General features: G+C 56.1%; 2 protein-coding genes across 14 annotated transcripts; one reads left to right on the top strand and one right to left on the bottom strand.

Annotated features, from left to right (window-relative positions):
* Nucleotides 1–1,394: 1,394 nt before the first annotated feature.
* On the top strand, nucleotides 1,395–12,108 carry GLI1 (GLI family zinc finger 1). 9 transcript variants are annotated; one of them, XM_059184841.1, is made up of 14 exons: nucleotides 1,395–1,767; nucleotides 2,050–2,205; nucleotides 4,851–4,974; nucleotides 5,206–5,298; nucleotides 5,591–5,786; nucleotides 6,034–6,178; nucleotides 6,517–6,606; nucleotides 6,697–6,834; nucleotides 7,170–7,319; nucleotides 7,981–8,145; nucleotides 8,621–8,851; nucleotides 9,195–9,347; nucleotides 9,480–9,747; nucleotides 10,160–12,108. In XM_059184841.1, exons 3-14 carry the CDS (start codon nucleotides 4,878–4,880, stop codon nucleotides 11,902–11,904), a joined length of 3,471 nt encoding a protein of 1,156 aa, XP_059040824.1. In that variant the 5' UTR covers nucleotides 1,395–1,767; nucleotides 2,050–2,205; nucleotides 4,851–4,877; the 3' UTR covers nucleotides 11,905–12,108. The 9 variants fall into 9 exon arrangements, with proteins under 9 accessions (XP_059040824.1, XP_059040825.1, XP_059040827.1 ...); XM_059184840.1 differs by having other exon boundaries at nucleotides 1,396–1,767; nucleotides 2,050–2,133; XM_059184842.1 differs by lacking the exon at nucleotides 2,050–2,205.
* A 156-nt stretch (nucleotides 12,109–12,264) lies between these two features.
* ARHGAP9 (Rho GTPase activating protein 9) lies at nucleotides 12,265–19,901 on the bottom strand. Of its 5 annotated transcripts, XM_059184848.1 has the most exons (17): nucleotides 19,143–19,899; nucleotides 18,623–18,846; nucleotides 17,441–17,665; nucleotides 17,151–17,264; nucleotides 16,856–16,960; nucleotides 16,566–16,627; nucleotides 16,343–16,433; nucleotides 16,046–16,141; nucleotides 15,801–15,899; nucleotides 15,404–15,545; nucleotides 15,201–15,308; nucleotides 14,773–14,871; nucleotides 14,515–14,592; nucleotides 14,319–14,372; nucleotides 13,913–14,047; nucleotides 13,135–13,240; nucleotides 12,265–12,554 (listed from the first exon to the last, which is right to left on the bottom strand). In XM_059184848.1, the coding sequence occupies exons 1-17, from the start codon at nucleotides 19,456–19,458 to the stop codon at nucleotides 12,383–12,385; spliced, it is 2,226 nt and encodes a 741-aa protein (XP_059040831.1). In that variant the 5' UTR covers nucleotides 19,459–19,899; the 3' UTR covers nucleotides 12,265–12,382. The 5 variants fall into 5 exon arrangements, with proteins under 5 accessions (XP_059040831.1, XP_059040832.1, XP_059040834.1 ...); XM_059184849.1 differs by lacking the exon at nucleotides 14,773–14,871 and having other exon boundaries at nucleotides 19,143–19,901; XM_059184851.1 differs by lacking the exon at nucleotides 17,151–17,264 and having other exon boundaries at nucleotides 19,143–19,901.

The raw sequence follows: 19,901 nt of genomic DNA, 5'->3' as shown, positions 1-19,901 counted from the left end.
TGGGCAGGGAGCTTATTAAAAAAAAAAAAAAAAAAAAAAAAAAAGGCACCTGGGTGGCTCAGTCAGTTAGATGTCTGCCTTTGGCTCAGGTCATGATCTTGGGATCCTGGGATGGAGCTGGACATTGCGCTCACAGAATCACTAATCTGGAGACCTGGGTGAGGAGGAAACGCCAGTCTGCTTTAAAAGAGCTTCTCTGAAAAGAAAGGGCAAATGGCTAGGACAGGACCACTGGTCTTGCCTGACCTTCTGAGTATAATTGGTGTCCAGGCCAAAGTCATATGGGGGAGAGAGAGTCAACTAGGACTACTTACTGTTCCTCTACAATTACTACCCATATTGGTAGGGCCTCAGATCTCTTCCTAATTTCACCTTTTCCCCTTGATCCTCAGCCTTAACAGTTAACCTACTAACTCTCCAGGCCCGAGGAGGTGGTTCTTGGAAGCAGAGCTAGGATGGGAGAGGCTTGTCTTCCTAGCAGAGCTAGGAAGAGGAGGGGACTCCTTTTCCTCACATTTTTTCTCCCCTTTCTCATAAAGATCAAATGGACTGAAATAGCTGCCCCTTCCCCTGCATCCACAAATCCGAAGGGGCAAGGCACTCCCCTCTCAGACACTGCCGTTCTGTACTAGCAGCCTCTTCTAGTGAGGCTTTCCGTTTCTTTGGGCTCATGCAACCCCCTTCCTGGGCTCCTAACTGGGCTTTGGTGGGGTGACCCTTAAAAGCCTCCTACTTCAGCTCCCAGGGCGGTCTCTGGGAGACTTCGAGCGTGTCATGTGCCAGAACGGCCAGCAGAGGGAGCAGACAGCCTGGAATTGCAGACAGCGGGGGGCACCGAGGTGCGGAGGTGCCCGCATTCTCCAGAACTTAGAGATGAAGGAGAGCGGGGGTTCTCCGCGGAACAGTGCTTCTTTTCGGTCGCGTCCCAAGGTTCCTTAGTAACCTTGTGAACCGCATACTCTGCACCCAGAGCCTCAGCCACGGCTCGTCTCTTGTATGCGCTATAGACCCTTCACTTCTAAGTCAACTCTGTTCCAGTCCTCTTTGCACCAAACCCCAAATCTGTCCTAACCCCTTCATGTTCCACTGAAAGAGTGAGGCCAGCAGTGATATACTAAAGGATGGCGGAATGATCAGAGAGCCCCAACCAAAATCAACGACGCTACCTCCAATAATATCTTTCTCGGATGAACGTCTTCGTCGCCCCCCACCTCCCAATATATTTTTTTTAGTTTTTTCCTAGCTTGGGGATTGGGGGTAGGGTGGGGGGGGCCCTCTTCGTGGGCAGCCGATCCAAGGATCCATGCCGGGATTTACTGCCCACCACCAGCAGCGTGTCGGGGGGGGGGGTAGGCAGCATAGGGTCCCTCAAGGGAGGGGGAGGATCCTGGGGGTCCTGGGGGTGCAATAAGCCCGGCACCCCCTCTCTTGCTTTTAGCTACCCCGCCTCATCCTCCAGAACGGCAAGAGGGAGGGAAGTAGAAGGGAGGTGAGAGGCGAGCGGGAAGAGCGGCGGCGCGCCAGCTGCTTGAGCGAGAAAAAGTTTTTGCAAAAGGGAAAAAAAAGTTTGCGCTTCTCGCGGGTGGTCCCGGCTCGCGGCCCGGCGGGCTGGGCCGGCGGGAGGGCTGGCGGCCAGGTTAGTGGGGGGTGGGGGTGGCACTGAGGCTGCGCTGCCGTGGCCCTGTCCGCCCCCCCTCCCCACCGCACACCCCCCAGCCCAGACTCTAGCCCTGGACCGCGCATCCCGAGCCCTGCGCCCAGAAGGAGGTGAGAAGGGGGGCCGGCGGGGGACCACCTGGGAGCAGTGGGGGAGGGGGCCCGAGGGGATGCCCTACATGCGAGGGACTTCGCTCAGCCAAGAGGGAGACCTGGGGCACAGAGGCAAAAAGGGGGTGGGAGAGCCTGCGTGAGATATAGAAAGTTTGAAGAATTTTTTCATTTGTATTTCCCTTTCTCTGTATCTTTTTTTTTTTCTTCTGACAGTCTCTGTGTTTCTGTCTCAGACAACCGTGGATCTCTTTGTCTGTCTCCGCCTCTTCCATCTATTAGAAACATCTCACTTTCATGAGTTTGGGATGAAGAGGCTGGAGGGACTGCTAGCTGGAGGTCTGCGTGGTAGAGAGGGAGCTCCAGGTGTGTCCTGAGCGCCGGCAGGAAGACGTCAGTGTTTCTGCAAGGAGGGAACAGCTAAGGAGAGAGCCCTAGGTGGGGTGGAGATGGGTGTGTGTGAGGCGACAAACCGGTGGGGGACGGGCAGTCTTGAACCCCTGACCTGTCTTGTGACAGATGAGCTTGCCGGTGCATGTGTTCCCTGGGAAAGAAGTGTCTTCCGGATAAGGAAGGGGGCTGGAGGGGCCAGTGTCTCCTTTAGGCCCTAGAAAGACTCCTCAAGGAATCTGGACTCCTGAGTCCCCAAGGACTGTGGTCAGGGTGCTTAGGAGGAGCGGAGACCTTGTCTTGACCCTCTGACCTCAGGACCACCAGGACAGCTGGGCCAGCCGCAGGGAGACCCCTACTGGGACTGGGCGGGACCACTGGCCACTGACTGCCTGTGTATCCCCGTTGGAACCCCCTCCCCAACGGGAGCGGGGGGGGGCGCCAAGGCCCCTCCTCTGGCTCAGACCACCCTGCCTGCCCTTGCTCCCCGCTCTGAAGCCTCTTTCAGGCCCGGTGACCCCGAAACAATCCGCCCTGGGCAGCTAGCTTCGGGGAAAGGATTAGGGAAAGGGGATCCCAGAGTGACTGGGGACTTAAGGTTTTCGGGGCTGGAGAACTGGGGTCTTCATACGATAGGTCTTTACTGTTCAGTGGAAAGAGAAGGCGGGGCAATTTCCCGGGGGAGTTTTAAGGGCCGGAATTAGGGTGGTTTTCCCTATGGAGGCGGGGTCCGGAGACACCCCCCCCCCCAATTATCTCTCCGGAATCCCCAACCAGGCGGTACAGACCCCGCCCTTGACGTCACTGAGGGGTTCCCGGGGGTCTGGAGGGGTTAACCCTTGGGAAGCCAGCTGTGATTATCAGGAACCTAAGGTGTCCTTACCCCTTTCTCTGGCCATACACACCTTATTTTATTTACCCAGCCACTTTCTGTCCCCATAGTTTCTGGATTCTTCTTTCTTTTCCACCCCGCCATGGGCACCTCTACGCTTCAACAGTGCCCCCCGCCCCCCGGGCGCCACTGCCAGCTTTCTGGATGCACTGAGGGGAGGAGGGAAGAATGTGTCCCGCCTCTCAACTACCCACCCCTCCCTCCACCGCGGCTCGCTCGACTGGGCTCCCGGGGCGGGCGGGGGAAGCGGAGCCGTCTGCAGCCAGAGCCTGCGGCGGCGACTTGGGTGGGCCGAGGAGGCACGGGGGCGGGGAAGGCGGGACCGGGAGAAGGGGGCGGGGCCTACTCCTGGGAGTTGGGGAGCGGGGGTGCGAGGGGGACTCTGGAAAATAGGGAGACACAGAAGATGATTCAGGGCTCCAGCAGGGCAACCCTAGGGCTCCCTGCCCCATCTTGCGCTCTCATCCACACTCCAGAAAAACTTAACTGAAGCTGGAAAAGTTGGCGAAATTTTCCTGTCACTAGTGTGACAGGGAGACGTGGGTGGGCTGTGGCACGCGTGGGCGAGGAGGGATGTCGCCCCATTTACATCGCGGCTCTCCTGCGGCTGGGCAGTGGCACAGGAAGATGACTGAGCAGGCACGTTTGGGGGTCTCTTTAGTGTCTGGGGGGTAGTTTGCGAGCCCCTGCCTCTTTCCCCTGGGTGAGTCATAGAGGAAGGAGGAGGAAGAAGTGTCCCCCCCATCCAGCTGCCAGCCAGCTGTGCCCCCCCCCCCCACACAAAGTGCCAAGGTCGAGTTGGGAGGTCTTGGATGCAGGATCCAGCTCTCCGCTGGGAAAGGAGGAGTTAGGAAGGGTACAATCCAGGCTGCGGGGCTTGGGCTGGGTCATGGGGTCCGGGTTCCTCTCCCCATCTTACCCCGCCCTCACCCTAAATCCCAGCATCCCGGGATCACCCACCGCGCCGGCCGGCCCGCTCCCGGTTGTTCTCCACCCTACCCCGCCCCACCCCACCCTCAGTCCCGGGAGACCAGAAAACCCGGGGTGGAACAAAAACTGGAGTTTGAGGAGGAAAGCGAAAGGCAGAACCCTCTCCCTCACAACTCTTCTCTAATGGATGATGACTTTGTTTTTTCATTCTCTCAAAGCCTTCTCTTACAGTCCTTTCCTGCACCCCCAAAACAGACCAAGTAAGTGGGCGCCCAGATTCAAACTACCCCAGGATAACACCAGTTTCCACTCTTTGTACTCAACAGACCCGGGAGGCTCCCCTCAGAAACCTTATCCCATTTCATACAGTTTTCTGCCTTAGAAAAAGATCATCTGCGCTCGCTCCTGGCCCCGCCAGCCTCTCCTTCTGGGCTGTGGCGAGAGCTCCCTCTGCTGGATACTGGAGAGATTGTAGAGGGCCTGTTGCTGGACAGGAACGAATGAAGGCAAAGGGGCTCATCATGAGTTCCCCCATCCTACCCCTCAAAGCTGGCCTATGGTCAAAGCCAGAAGAAATGGAGGGCTATGGTATAAAATCACTTGAGGCTCATACTGGTTCAGTTAGTCCATAACACTCCCCCCTAAACACACACACACACACACACACACACACACACACAGGCACTTAGGCCACCCAGGCAAAGAACCCACTCAATTCCCACAAAGATCTTCGAAACAGCCTCAGCCTCTTTGGGACTCTCCTTTCCCTCAACCTGGATGAGTGATGCTCACTTCACTTTGATTTCCCATGGCAGATGTCTTCGAGGTTCTATACCTGAATTAGTTATCTCATCTTATTTCCCTCCTGCAGAGTCCCCACACTCTCCTCTCAGACACCATGTTCAACTCGATGACCCCACCTCCGGTCAGTAGCTATGGCGAGCCCTGCTGTCTCCGGCCCCTCCCCAGTCAGGCCCCCAACATGGGGACAGAAGGTCAGTGCAAATTCCAATCTCCAGGCCTTGAGGACTGGCAGCTGTCTCAATTAACCCCAGAGAATCCCTCTTCTATCTCCTACCCCATGCCAGTCTCTAGTCCACAAGAAGATTTGAGGTTCTATGTCTTATAGGGTTGGAATATGGGATCGGGCCTCTCTTGGTGGTTCAAGGTTTGGCCTTATGTGTCCCTCATTCCCATTCCCCATTCTGGCTATCTCTCTTTTCTAGGACTGCCTGGTCTGCCCTTCTGCCACCAGGCCAACCTCATGTCTGGCCCCCACAGTTATGGGCCAGCCAGAGAGACCAACAGCTGCACTGAGGGTGAGGCCTCAGGCAACATTTCTTCCCTTCCTGCCCTTCTGGAACTTGCTCTAAAAGAGAAAGTTGTGTTGGAGGTGGGGTGGGGGGAAGGCAGGGGATCTAACTTGGAAGAGGAAATGTTTGGAGACTGGAGCAAGGGGTCAGAGCACGATCAGGAGGTCACAGATGGGGTCGGTAGGGCAAAGCAGAGTCAAGTGTCATTTTTTTTGTTGTTGAGAATCAGGACCCATGGGTTGGGTGTATGGAGACAGGCCCCATTTACCATAGCTGTCTCCCCCGTTTCCTGCTCCAGCCCCACTCTTCCCTCCTCCCCGAAGTGCAGTCAAGTTGACCAAGAAGCGGGCCCTCTCCATCTCACCTCTGTCAGACGCCAGCCTGGACCTGCAGACAGTCATCCGCACCTCACCCAGCTCCCTTGTGGCCTTCATCAACTCACGCTGTGCATCTCCTGGGGGCTCCTATGGGCACCTCTCCATCGGCACCATGAGGTGCAGAGAGCCTTGGGCTAAAGACCTGACCAAACCCCATTAAAAGCCTCAAGCCCTCCGAAGCACCTGACCCTATCCAAATCCTTATCATTTCAAAGGTGTTGAAACCCCCTTTGGTGGTTTCCTGGGCCTGCCTCAACCACGTCCCATACCATCTTCCAGAAACACTCCAAAATAGCCCAAGGACTCCTGGAATTCTTTGAGATGATAGTCCTAAGTAACTGCCTCTCCTCCTCCTCCTCCTCAGCCCATCTCTGGGATTCCCACCCCAGATGAATCACCAAAAAGGGACCTCACCTTCCTTCGGGGGCCAGCCCTGTGGTCCCCATGACCCCACTCAAGGTGGGATGATGCCACATGCTCAGTCCCGGGGACCCCTCCCAACTTGCCAGGTGAGAGTCCTACTGCCCCCCAATTTCCCCCAGCTCAGGGCGGGTGGTGAATTTTATGGGGAAAGGTGAGGAAAGGACAGGGGATCTAAAAGTTTTCAGCCACAGAAACATAAAGGGGTATGGCTGCTGGGGTTCACTCCTTGGGGTTTGAATCAGACTCTTCCAAATTAGATACTGCCTTATGCCCATCCCAGTGCAGTTTGAGGAGGAAGTCTCTTCCAAACTCAGGGGTTCCAGCTGCTTGGGTGGGGGCACTCGGGGCAGGAAGACCTGGCTGGGCTCTCTCTTCCTTCTGCCCACTTCTACCTTCATCACCCTCACCTCTTCTCTTGCGGAAGCTGAAGTCTGAGCTGGACCTGCTGGTTAGCAAGTGCCCAGAGGAGCCTTTGGAGGGCGATATATCTAGCCCCAACTCCACAGGCACACAGGTAAGGGGGGGGGGGTGACTTTAACTCTGAAACCTGAACTAAACAAAAGCTATCACCCCAGTGACTCTAGGACGGCCTCTTCTGTCGTAGGATCCCCTGCTGGGGATGTTGGATGGGCGGGAGGACCTGGAGAGAGAGGAGAAGCCAGAGCCTGAATCTGTGTATGAGACTGACTGCCGCTGGGATGGCTGCAGCCAAGAATTTGACTCCCAGGAGCAGCTGGTGCACGTGAGCCCCAGGGGGTAACAGGAATGCTGGCTGGATCTTATAGGACATTCTGGTGGGACACTGTGGAGTGAGGCTAAGAGCAGGGGGTCCCAGAATACCGAAGTCAGAGGCTGAGTGGCCAGTTGGGTTGGTAGAAACTCGGGAGCTAGCTCTGTTTTAGAAACACGGGAGAACAGGGGGGCAGGCTGTGATGGTCTTTCTGCCGCCTCTTCCCCCATGAGGTGGAGACTTGGAGGAATCTGGGGGCGTGGGTGGCAGAGAGGTCCAGGGAAGGTCTGGTTTGGGACTTGGGGGCAGAAGGGAATCTCAGAGAGCCTCTGTGTCTCCTCCTTCAGCACATCAACAGTGAGCACATCCATGGGGAACGGAAGGAGTTCGTATGCCATTGGGGGGGCTGCTCCAGGGAGCTGAGGCCCTTCAAAGCCCAGTATATGCTGGTGGTCCACATGCGCAGACACACGGGCGAGAAGCCACACAAGTGCACGGTGAGGCGCCCGCTTCCCAAGCCCAGGGTCCCTCCCTAAACCGGGGCTCCCCACGGTCAAGGCAGAGCTCATGACTTTCATGGATTCTAGGCACTTTTTGCCACCATAAACAAATATTTTAAAACTATCTTATGACTGGGTTAGTATAAAGATGAACATATTGATGTGGTATATTAGGACATTTTCTTGGCCCTAAAAGCTATTTTTCCCTTGCTTTTAAAAGAAATTGAGATATTTCTGGGATGCCTGGGTGGCTCAGTTGGTAAAGCTTCTGCCTTTGGCTCAGGCTCAGGTCACAATCCCAGGCTCTGTGGGCATCCAAAAGTACTCTGGGCCCTAGACACTGCATCTGCTACTCGACCTAATGGAGAAACTTGGTGTCAAGGACATAAGACACTCCCAGACTGACCCCATCCTGAGCCAGTCTAAGATCCCCATGCAGGGAGATCTGCTCTGGCTTGATGGGGAAATGTTTGCTGCCATACCTCCTCTGGCTTTCGGTTTGCCCAGCTCTTGCCTACCCTTGTCCCTGAATTTTGGGACTTGCTCTCCCATCTTGAGTTACAGTCTCTGATGGAATGGTCCCTTTTGAGATTTACAGTTCTTCTGATCTCCCTGTCCTTCTGTCTGAGAGCTCTCTTTTGACCCCAACATCCCCTAGTTTGAGGGGTGCCGGAAGTCATACTCACGCCTCGAAAATCTGAAGACGCACCTGCGGTCACACACGGGTGAGAAGCCATACATGTGTGAGCACGAGGGCTGCAGTAAAGCCTTCAGCAATGCCAGTGACCGAGCCAAGCACCAGAATCGGACCCACTCCAATGAGGTGAATCCCCACCTAAGAGACCCTCCCCACTTGAGAAGCCAGCTACTGGGGAGATTCCCCCATAAGAAATCCCTTAGCCCAGCACCCACTCCACAGAGGTGAGTCCCTGGCCCCAACCGAACTCACCCAGATAAGGGCATTCTGAAACCATGAACCTCCATGTAAACACCACACTCCCTACCTTGAACTAGCCAAAGGATAGAACTAAATAGACCCATTCGACCTTGAGGGGACCCGCAGTCCCTTAACCCCTGACTTTATGAGGCCTCACAGACCTGGGCTGTCAGTTTTCCTAATCTTTCCCTTGATCCTCTCATTTTTTACTCCAAGGGCCCCACTCTCTCCTTAATTCCCTGGGTGCTGTGTGTTCCTCCCTGCCCCCTCATCCCCAACGGATGCCACGTCTTCTTCCCGTTCCTTCTGCACTCTCCTGCTCTGATTCCTTTGCCTGGTGTCTTCACTGTCCACCCAACAGAAGCCGTATGTGTGTAAGCTCCCGGGCTGCACCAAACGCTACACAGATCCTAGCTCGCTCCGGAAACACGTCAAGACGGTTCACGGTCCTGATGCCCATGTGACCAAGCGCCACCGAGGAGACGGCCCCTTGCCCAGGGCACCGTCCCTGTCCACAGTGGAGCCCAAGAGGGAGCGGGACGGAGGCCCCGTCAGGGAGGAGAGCAGACTGACCGTGCCGGAGGGCGCTGTGGTGAGCTGACCCAGGCAACAGGCAACCCCTGCCTCCGTGCCCCGCCTGCCCCGCCTTCATCCTTCCAGTCCCCTCCATATTCTTCCAGGTCCTCCTCTCTGGCCAGTCCTCCAGTCTCTTATCCCAGTAGTGCTTCTTGGGTTACCCCAAATGGAGAGATTCTAGTATAATTAATTACTGAACTGGTTCAACAAACTCTTATATGGGGCTTAGTGTATTATCCTAATTTATGTATAGTTTACATGTACAATTCACACATAGTATGATTATACTGCATGATTATAATGTCATATACTCCTCACAACAAGTTCGTGAAAAAGGAACTTACTCTCCACATTTTCAGATGATGAAACTCAGGCATATAGACAAACGGTCCAAGGTCACAGGACTGGGTGCGAATTTGAGCCCAGGCAGTCTGTGCTCCAGCCTAGGCCCTTCTCTTCAACATCGCTCCAGTTTGCCCCCGACCTGCACCTGCTCAGCCCTCCCTACATCTGTAAGCTTCCCCTTGGTCCCAGCAGTCACTGGGACACAGGCTTGAGCCACTCACCAGTTCAGGGAACTGTGGGGCCGTGGGGAGGGGCTGCCCTCAGCCCTCATTTTCCAATCCCCCACCCTTCACTACCAGAAGCCACAGCCCAGCCCTGGGGCCCAGTCGTCTTGCAGCAGCGACCACTCCCCAGCCGGCAGCGCAGCCAATACAGATAGTGGTGTGGAAATGACTGGAAATGCAGGGGGCAGCACTGAGGATCTGTCCAGCTTGGATGAGGGGCCTTGCATTGCTGGCACTGGTCTGTCCACTCTTCGCCGCCTTGAGAACCTCAGACTGGACCAGCTACATCAACTTCGGCCGATAGGGCCCCGGGGCCTCAAACTGCCCAGCCTGACCCATACTGGTGAGACCTGGGTGTGGGGGTAGTTGTTGGGCTGAGACCTGGACCTTCTCTGAAGTTGGAAGGAGGACTTCCCTCCTAAGGGTTGCCTACAGCACCTTTGTACAATTAGATAAAGACCCCCCTTCCTCAGACACTTGCCTTCCACCTATGAGGTAACTGTGCTATACAAAGTATAACATGAATTCTGCTTCTTAGGGCTGTGCAGTGTGCAACATGTACAACTGTTCACAGGCAGCAGTTCTGAACCCCTGGTGACGCAGACATAGAAAGGGCATGGGAGGAGACAGAACTGAGTGGTCAGAGTGAAGGAGCCTATCCCTGGGATTCCAGGACAGGGGCATCCCATGGGGAAGGCAGGGTGAGATTCAGAGGGTTCCCTGACCACCTTGCTTTTTCTTCTTATCACCTGTAGGCACCCCTGTGTCCCGCCGCCTGGGCCCCCCGGTTTCTCTTGACCGCCGCAGCAGCAGCTCCAGCAGCATCAGCTCAGCCTATACCGTCAGCCGCCGCTCCTCCCTGGCCTCCCCTTACCCCCCTGGATCCCCACCCGAGAACGGGGCATCCTCTCTGCCTGGCCTCACGCCAACCCAGCACTACCTGCTCCGGGCAAGGTATGCTTCAGCCAGGGGAGGTGGTACCCCCCCAATGTCAGCACCCAGCCTGGACCGGATGGGGAGCCTTCCTGCACCTCCCTGGAGAAGCCGAGCTGAATACCCAGGATACAATGCCAATGCAGGGGTCACCCGGAGGGCCAGTGACCCGGCCCGGGCTGTTGACCGCCCTGCCTCAGCCCGAGTCCAGCGGTTCAAGAGCTTGGGTTGTGTCCACACGCCCCCCACTGTGACAGGGGGAGGACGGAACTTCGATCCCCAACTCCCAACCGCTGTCTACTCACCACAGCCCCCTAGCATCACTGAGAATGTCACCATGGATACCAGAGGGCTGCAGGAGGAGCCAGAAGGTGGGACCTCCATGATGAGCAATGGTCTAAACCCCTATATGGACTTCCCACCTACTGATACTTTGGGATATGGGGGACCTGAGGAGGCAGCAGCTGAAGCGTATGGAGCTAGGGGTCCAGGCTCCCTGCCTCTTGGGCCTGGTCCACCCACCAACTATGGGCTGAACCCCTGTCCCCAGCAGGTCTCCTATCCTGAGCACCCACCTGAACCATGGGGTGAGTTTCCTTCCCACTCTGGGCTGTACCCAGGTCCCAAGGCTCCAGCTGGAGTCTATAGTCAGTGTCCTCGTCTTGAACATTATGGACAAGTGCAGGTCAAGCCTGAACAAGGGTGTCCAGTGGGTTCTGACTCCACAGGACTGGCGCCCTGCCTCAGTGCTCACCCCAGTGACGGGCCTCCTCGCTCACAGCCTCTGTTCTCCCACTATACGCAGCCTCCCCCTCCCCAATATCCCCAGTCAGGTGCCTATACCCAGCCACCCCCTGATTATCTTCCTTCAGAGCCCAGGCCTGGCCTGGACTTTGACTCCCCCACTCACTCCACAGGACAACTCAAGGCTCAGCTGGTGTGTAATTATGTTCAGTCTCAAAAGGAACTGCTCTGGGAGGGTGGGGGCAGGGGAGATCCCCCAGTCCAGGAAACTCTCTACCAGAGTCCCAAGTTTCTAGGGGCTTCCCAGCTTAGCCCCAGCCCTGCCAAGGGACCAATGGCCACGTATGGACCTGGCTTTGCACCTAACTTGCCCAATCACAAGTCGGGCTCCTATCTTGCCCCTCTACCCTGCCATGAAAATTTTGCAGTAGGGGCAAGCAAGACCCCCCATAGGGCAACAGCACCACCCCGACTTCTGCCCCCACTGCCCACTTGCTCTGGGACCCTCAAGGCAGGGAGCACCAACCCCAGTTGTGGTCATCCTGAGGTAGGCAGGCTGGGAGGGGGTCCTGCCTTGTATGCTCCTCCTGAAGGGCAGGTGTGTAACCCTCTGGACTCTCTTGACCTTGACAACACTCAGTTGGACTTTGTGGCTATTCTGGATGAGGCCCAGGGGCTGAGTCCTCCCCCTTCCCATGATCAGGGGGACAGCTCTGAACATACCCCACCTCCCTCTGGGCCCCCCAACATGGCAGTGGGCAACATGAGTATCTTACTGGGATCCCTGCCTGGGGAGACACAATTTCTCAACTCTAGCGCCTGAAGAGTGAGGAATCCAGCAACCACAGATCCATTTCCTAAGGGGTTTCCATCCCCTCAGAGAAGTTGGGAGGAGGAGCCAGAGCCCCATGGGATGCCCCAGAGATGGGAGGTATGGGTTGGGGCTGTATACCTTCTGTATATGTTCTGGGGAGGAATTTGATAATGACACTGTTTTTGGATAATAAAGGAACGGCTTCAGAAAGCACCCTGCTTTACACTTTACTGTCTTGGGGGTGGAGGGGGATGGTGGTGACAGTGAACAAGAAGAGAAGTAGAGGTTAACCCACCCACTTCCCTTTTTTGGGAGGTTCCCCCACCCCATCCCAACCCCTCAGGTCATACTCACAGAGACAGTCATCTGGGAGACACAGGATTTAATGGGATGTCCTCAAAACAGAACATCCACTATTCCCACCCCCACCAAAGGGTAGCCATCAGAGATCAGCGGAAACAAGTTTTTGTCTTCTTCCTCGCCCCAGTCATGGGAAAAGGCTGGCGAAGTCAGTGAGCATGAGTTGTACTAGCTGCCCAGGGTAGAGGGCATGGGCGGCTGGGTCAGATGTCTCCTGCTCTGGCCGAAACAGGGTTGGCCCAAACACAATTCCCAGGTTGTGCGGGGTCATGCGGTTCTTATCCGAGTGTGCTATCACCCTGTAGGCAAAGACCAAGAGGAAGAGCTATAAGGTAGCAGCTTCCCCACTTCAAATAAATCTAGCCCTTTGAAGGGATGAGCAGGAAAGGGTTGAGGTGGTGGCTGTAGGGAACCTAGCAGAGAGCTGCAAGGTGGGACCAGCAGAGAAACCTTCAGGATACAACTTGGGAGAGACAACCCAGGAGATGCCTGCCTCTTCCCAGCCTCAGAGACTGCCCCTAGTCTCCTTGGCTCCCAGGTTGGGCGGCTCTAATTCAAACAGCTTTCCTCTCTCAGAAGTCACTGCCCAGGCCCAGTTCAGCCAAATAAGCCATGAGCACAGTCCCAACAGGAGACAAAGAGGCCTGGGGAAGGGAGCGGTGAGAGGGCCCTCATTTCTCTCACAGCATCCTTGGGCATCTCTTGATCTCCATTTTCCTCACTTGATGTCCTGCCCAGAGGTAATCTGTTTCCTCCCTCTGCCCACTAAACAGGAGAGAAATGTAGGTGTCCCCTACCTTCCCAGCACCTGAACACAGTCCCCGGCGCATGCCCCACTCCCCCCTCCCTCCGCATGCAGAGAAGTCCAGTCTCCCTGACCTGCATAAATGTTCCAGGAGGCACTGCAGAGTGTCACGGTTGGGCTTAGGCATTGAGCCTATTAATTCTCGTATTTGAGAGACACGCTGCTCTGATTCGGAGAGTGCTAGAGAGAAAAAGGGAAGGGAAAGGCATGGGGGTGAGGCTAGGGAAGGTGCTAGGGCAGGGTGGGTAACTTGCTACTCTTTTCCAGGGCCATGGAAGACACCACTAATGTACCACAGCTTGCTTTCCCACAGAGCCCAACTGCAGCTTTATTATTATTTTTTTAAGGTTTTATTTTTAAGGGATGCTTGGGTGGCTCAGTCATTAAGCATCTGCCTTCAGCTCAGGTCATGATCCTAGGGTCCTGGGGTCGAGCCCACATCAGGCTCCCTGCTAAGCGGGAAGTCTGCTTCTCCCTCTCCCACTCCCCCTGCTTGTATTCCCTCTCTTGCTGTCTCTCTCCCTGTGTGTCAAATAAATAAATAAAATCTTTTAAAAAAATATTTTATTTTTAAGTAATCTCTACACCCAACATGAGGCTCAAAGTCACAACCCTGAGATCAAGAGTCGAATGTTCTACCAACTGAGCCAGCCAGGAACCCCGCAACTGCTGCTCTAGAATTCTTCTTTAGTCAGCCTTCTGAACATTCACACTCAAAAGAATAACTGGAGTTGAAAGTTGTTTCCCATCTCCGTGCTCAGGATGGGATAAAAGGGTGTAAGGGAAACTATTCTTTACCCTTCATGCCCCACCTCCATACCAAGGGTATTGCCCAAAGTTCTCATCCCTTACCAAGGGCAGCACGAAAATGGGGCAGCAGCAATGGGGGCACCAGAGGCTGGGGTAGCTCCCTGAGAAAAAGCTTCAGAGCACCAGTGACCACGTGAATATCATCCCACTCAGCACTGTCCAAATCTAATCGGCCTTCTGGGAAGAGAAGGAGGTACAGAGGGGCTCAGGGCTCATGAAGGGCCAGAAAGATCCAGAGACTGAGAGGTCAGTTAAGGCAGACCACAGAAACCTGGGAGGAGATCCAGTTAAGGCAGACCACAGAAACACCTAGGAGACCCACCATGGGGCAAAGCAGCAGAAGTGGGGATGGGGACAACCCACCCAGGAGCAGGACATAGAGGAATCCAGAAGGAGCACAGAGGATGTCAGATGGTTTAAGGGTCTGAGGGGACTTCCATGTAAGTACCTTGTCCTGGCTGTTCTGGGAACACATACCTCCCATCGGAGGTGACCGCCCGCTCTGCAACATGGATGAGAAGGGATCAAGAGCTAAGACATGCAGCTCTAGCCAGACCTCACTGTTATGTCAGTTCCCTAAGAGACTACCTTGGATCTGAAGCATGAAATTCGAAGTCCCACCACATGCCCACAAGCTTTCTCACCTCTGTCCACCAGGAAGCGAAGCTTCTGGACCACCGCCAGGTTTCCGCTCACCCGGTAAATGCCATCCACATCTAGACCTAGGAGATGAGGCAGGAAGCAAATAAGGATTCCTGCTCCAAACTGTGTAAGGGGAGGACTGGTGAGAAATGCAGGGGTAGAGGGTAATAAGGCAGAAAAAAGACTAGGGTGGGGGAGGTGGGGAATTCTCCGCCTTGGCCTGTTGGAAGGGGAGATTGTGGGGTCTCTGGAAAAGTGACCTCTCTTATCCACAGCAGCAATGCAGAGCCGCACAAAGCTGGGCACGGTGTCCCCTTCCCTCTGGCACAGTGATTCCAACTGGCAGCCGAATACCTGGTCTGGAGAGGCACAGGGTAAGGTGGAAAGCCAAAGGCAGCCTCACCCATGAAAGGTCTTCTCAGCACAGGTTTTCACCCCAAAGTTGAGCTGGCCCTCCCGACCACCTTTTCTAGAGCCCTGCCAGGAGGTACACCCTTTCTCCCCCAGACGACGCAGTAGAAGAGCAGAAAACCGCTAATTTAGTTCCGGGAAGTTCTACTGTGAGTCTCACTTAAGTTTTCTCATCCACGAAGTGGGCTAATGCCCAGATCAGGAACATAAAGGTGCTTGCAAAAATACTACAGCAGGTACTAAGGAGAAGGGGGCCCGCTGGCCCAGCCCACCTCACCTCGGAGCAGCCCACGCTCCTGCAGGCTTTGCAAGGGTGGTCTCTTTGCGATAAGTCGCTTCAGTTTATTCCGAACGCGGTTCTGCTCTGTTCCTTCAGGACACCGACCTATATGAGCAGGTGGAATGAGGGCGAGAGTTGCGGTGGGGAAGGAGCCGGGAGACGCGCCCCCGGGCCCCGCCCACCCGAGCCCCGCCCCTCACTGGAGCTCCGGCGGCCGCCGATCCGCAGCAGTGGCTTGGACACCGGTTCCGAGTCCTCTTCGTCGTCCTCCCCACCGCTCAGCTCCTCCAGCTCTGCGGGTCCCGAACCTGACTGACGCAGTTCCAGGGGGTTCTCTCGATCCTAGACCGGGAAGGGCGAGGTGGGCCGAGTCGAAGATTGGAAGAGAGAAGGGAAATCTGCACCCCCTGCTCGACGCAAGGAGAGCCTAGCCGGCTGCTAGGTTCCCACGTCCCAGCTCCACCACAGGGTGGTCTACACTGCGACCACCTTGCCCCCTACAACCCCAGAATCCTACTGTTCCTTCCCCACTCCCTCTACCCTGCCCGGGCCAAGCCTTTCTCCGGGCTCTGCCCCACCGTCTCCCACCCATCTCACCAGGCGTTCGATGACCGCCCGCAGCGCGCGGTGCCAGGCTCGCCACTCGATCTCCTGGTCTGATTGCAGCAGGAACTCGTGGCCGGGGACCGTGCGGATCTGAGGGACCAGCGGAGACAGGGCTTGCTTGAGTCAGCCGGGAGAAGCACAACAAGCTGGGAGGCGGAGCGGGAGACCGGTGCGGGGGGAAACCGGGCGCACCTTCGGGTCGGGTGTAGCTTGGGGTACGCGCGGGAGGCACTCACGTGCAGGACGTTGCGGCGGCTGGACAGGTGGCGGCCGTGGGCCAGGGCTGCTCCGCGCAGGTCCACGCTGCTCTCGGGTCGGCTACCCGCTGGTCCCTGGCAATCGGGAGAAACTGAGGCCACGGCGCTGTTCCCTTCGTTGCCTCCCTCCCACCCGGGGGACCGCGAGGACATTGGAGGCTGTGCTTCTTCCCCTACTCCCCCCTGCTCCACCTTCGCCCCACAGTTGGCCCGAGGCCGTAGGAGTCGGGCCTGAACCCCTCCGGCACGCCCCCTCCTCCCCTCCCTCACACTCACCCAGATTGAGGAGGGCGCGGCGGGCGGCGGCTCCCGGTAGAACACCAAGCTGTTACCGGCTAATACCACCCAAGACGAGCTCCAGTTCTTCCTGCAAGGCAGAGGGGGCAGTAGAAGTGGTGCAAAAGTCAGTTGGAATCGTCTGGGGCAGGCGTTCTCCCCGCACTCGGCTCTACGGAATCCAGCCGCCCAGGCCCCCCGCGGTATTCCCGGGTCTCCTCACCTGAGCTTCCGCCCCCCCTGGGCGATCTTGGTCACGTTGAGCAGGCCCGACTTTTCCACCTCCTGGGGAATGGGGCGAGGGGTATTATTTATAAGCCACCCAGAGCCCCCCACAGCCTCCAAGGCTGGGATGACCCAGGAGTGAGGTCCTTTACAGTTGGGGTGGGGGTAGGCTGCCTAAGAGAGGATACCCAGAGAACACTCAGAAAGAGGAAGATGTTTCTAAAGGAGCAGGAATTGGGGGGTGGGGCAGTGAGGATCTTGGCCTGCACAAGGAAGTGAGTGACTTACGTGGGGGTCGTCCAGGACCTGGGGCAGAGGTCGAGAGGGCTGCAAGGCTGAAGGCTGGTCTGAGGGGTGGAGCTGGAAGGTGTTGGGGCAGATGTAGGGTGAACCCTGGGGGAGGGGATTGGAGAAACAGGTGGAGGAAACATCAACTTAGGAGTCCCCCTATAGGGGGGACAGGGGTGCGGATGTGGGTGAGAGGCAGGGGGTGGGATGGGTAACAGATGAACGTCTTGCATAAAATAAAGTAGTAAAAAGATGGCTCTTCCTGCATGTGATCAGGAGGAGGGGGGAATCTCACCTGGGGGCCAAGCAGTTCCGGGGTCACCTTGTCAGATTCTGAGCCCTTTGCCTGAGGTTGCGGGACACCATTGTCCCTATTCAGGGTCTGCGTCCCCTCCATGGAGCCAGTGTTCTGGGGAGTGAGGTGAGGAGCAAAGCTACAGCCAGCTGCCACCTCAACCTGCTCTTAACACCCTTCTGGGCAATTTTCTGATGGCAGTCCCGAGAGAAAACACGCCGCTTTGGGGTTCAGTAGGGGAAAGGAGGAGGTGGAGGGGACACAGGAACAGGCAGGAGGTAAAGTCTCACCATCTCCCGCACTCGAGTGCGGCGCGGAGGCTTCCAGGACTTGCAGCCGGTCAGCGAATTTATGTAGAAGCAGCGTCCGGAGTTAGGGTCCAAGTGTTGCTCCCAGGAGTCCAGCCTCTGTAGTGGGGGGCACGCAGGGCTTGTGGGAGGAGACCGGGGACAGCGGCGAAGGTCCACTAGGTTGCAGTACACAGGGTGCTCTGACATGAGGGGCTGGGGTCTTGCCTGACAGGAAAGGGGGAAGAAAAAGGTAGTTAATTCTGTCGGTTCTCTTCACCTAACCACCTCCTCCTCTCTCCCCCACAGTTTTCTCACCCCCAGCTCCTGGCCGGGGTGACCCAGGTACTGGGGAAGAAAATCCAGTCCCCAGCTGGTTGCTTTTTTTTCTTTCTCCTTCAGTCATTGCTTTTCTCCTCCTCACTTCCTGTTGCCAACTTCCCTCCTCCCCCACCCCGCCCCTACCCCAGGGCCTCCGGAAAGGGGAACCGGCTTTTTGTGTGTGTGGTGGTGGTGGTGGGGGGGTGTTGAGGAGAGCGCCCTACCCACACATTCTCCAGAGTGAAAAGAAAGAGAGGGAGAGGGGGTCAGGGTCCCCTACTGGGGGAGTATGAGAGAGGAGGGGCCATTTTAACCCACCAGCAAGTAAGAGAGAGGGGAGGAGCTGAGTCTTCAAGAGCAAGGGAGTTACATCTCTAAGTGGGACTTGCTGGTGACCTGAGCCAGCAAGATGGGACACAGGAAAAGCCCTGCCCTGGGCCTGGAGTCGGGAGGAAGAGAGAAAAACATAGCTCTGTGGCTTTCTCTCAGTCCCTCTGTCATCTGCCAGGTTCTGTGTATCCTCAGGCTCTTTGCTACTTACTATCCCTCAGCTAGAATTCCTTCTCATTTCTTAGTTGGGTTCAGGCTAGTTCTTCCTCCTCCTCATTCCGTTCAACTACGTATCATTTTCTGGGGGATGCTTTCCCACATTACCTCCACCACTCTCTACATTCATGCTTGTCCCTAGCACTTACCAGTACCAACAGTTACTAGTTCCTGTGTTTGTCACCCCCATGGGAATCCCTTGAGGGCAGAGATTCTGCCTGTCTTCTTTACCATTGTGCCTAGAACAGGGCCCAGCAGTAAATAACTATAATAAATAACTGTTTACTCTTTACTCCACTCAGAAGGGCTGTGACTCACCGTGTTGGCACTGGCCTCTGGCAGTAAGTCTTCCTGAGAGAGGGATCTGCTACTTGCTCCTTCCTGGAAGGGCTTCAGGAGGGTAGGCCTCAAATTGCTAACACTGACGCTTCTACACATTTTGGGGGGAAGAGGAGGAGGCCGCTTAGAGGTGGTCTGGGTCCTGCCTGGGGGTTCCTGAGACAGGCACAGCTCCTCCGCGGAGCCATGAAACACCTTTGGCCCTGGAAACAGAGAAATGGGAAGAGTGGGGGCAGGTGATCAGAGGGGTGATCTTGGCTGGATCCCTCATCCTGGGGATTCACAAGGAAGGCAAGAGCGGGGGAGGCTGTGCAAAAGTTCATGAGACCTAGAAAGTGTAAGAGTAGAAGGAGAGGCAATGGGGACACTATGCCGGATATGAAGAGTAGGCTGATCAGAGGGAAATAAGAGAAGGGGGTCAGCAGATGCCTTGAGGGAGAGAGAGCCTTCCAATAATTCCTAGAAGCCAGGGAGGCGGGAAGGGGAAGGGAGTACTCACCAGGTGTCCAGAGGGATTGGCTGGGGGCGATGGTGGCTGGGCTCTGGCATGGGATAGATTCCTCTGTCATGTAGGCAGCTGGGACAAAGATGGGTCGAGAAGTGGGGGGTGCTCCCAGGCGCCTTGCCAGCCACCAGTCTGAGTTGGTCTTTCGAAGCAGTAGAAACCTGTCCCCTTCAGCTAGGGACACTTGCCGGCCATCTGCCCCAGTGTAAGTGAAGGCATAGAGGGCACAGAGCTGGGATCCCCGAGAAGGGCTTTGGGGCCCCAGCCCAAGGCCCCCCCAGGTACTCGACCACCACCGGCCTGACAGCATTGTAGTCAGTACTGTCACCTGTGGAAAAAAGGGGTGTTGGAAATCCAGCAAAGGATGCGACTGGCTGCTTCCAAGCAGAGAGACATGGTTCTAAGAGCAGCGTAGGGAGATAGGGAGAAACGTAAGGACAGGAATCTCAGAATGAGAGCAGAGGGTAAAGCAGAGAGCCTGGGTGGGGGTCATCTACAGGTTTAGGGGACTAAGAACTCCCCAGTGATATGACTGGTAAGGAAGTATATAAGTAAGGTGAGAGAGGATGTGGTCAGCAGAGCTAAGAGGCAAGCAGGGCAGGAAATCAGGGGAGAGAGGCTAGCTCGGTGATCGTCCTCTAAGAAACTTTCTGGGGCCAGTCACAAAATCCACGGGCAGGAGGAGCAGGTCCTGGGTAGTGGTAGGATTTTTGAGCTGGACAGAGGAAGATGAGGAGAGAGAATCAGGCCCGA

Source organism: Mustela lutreola, chromosome 8, assembly GCF_030435805.1.
Source record: "Mustela lutreola isolate mMusLut2 chromosome 8, mMusLut2.pri, whole genome shotgun sequence".
Taxonomy (NCBI): domain Eukaryota; kingdom Metazoa; phylum Chordata; class Mammalia; order Carnivora; family Mustelidae; genus Mustela; species Mustela lutreola.
This window is presented reverse-complemented; position numbering and strand designations above follow the sequence as displayed.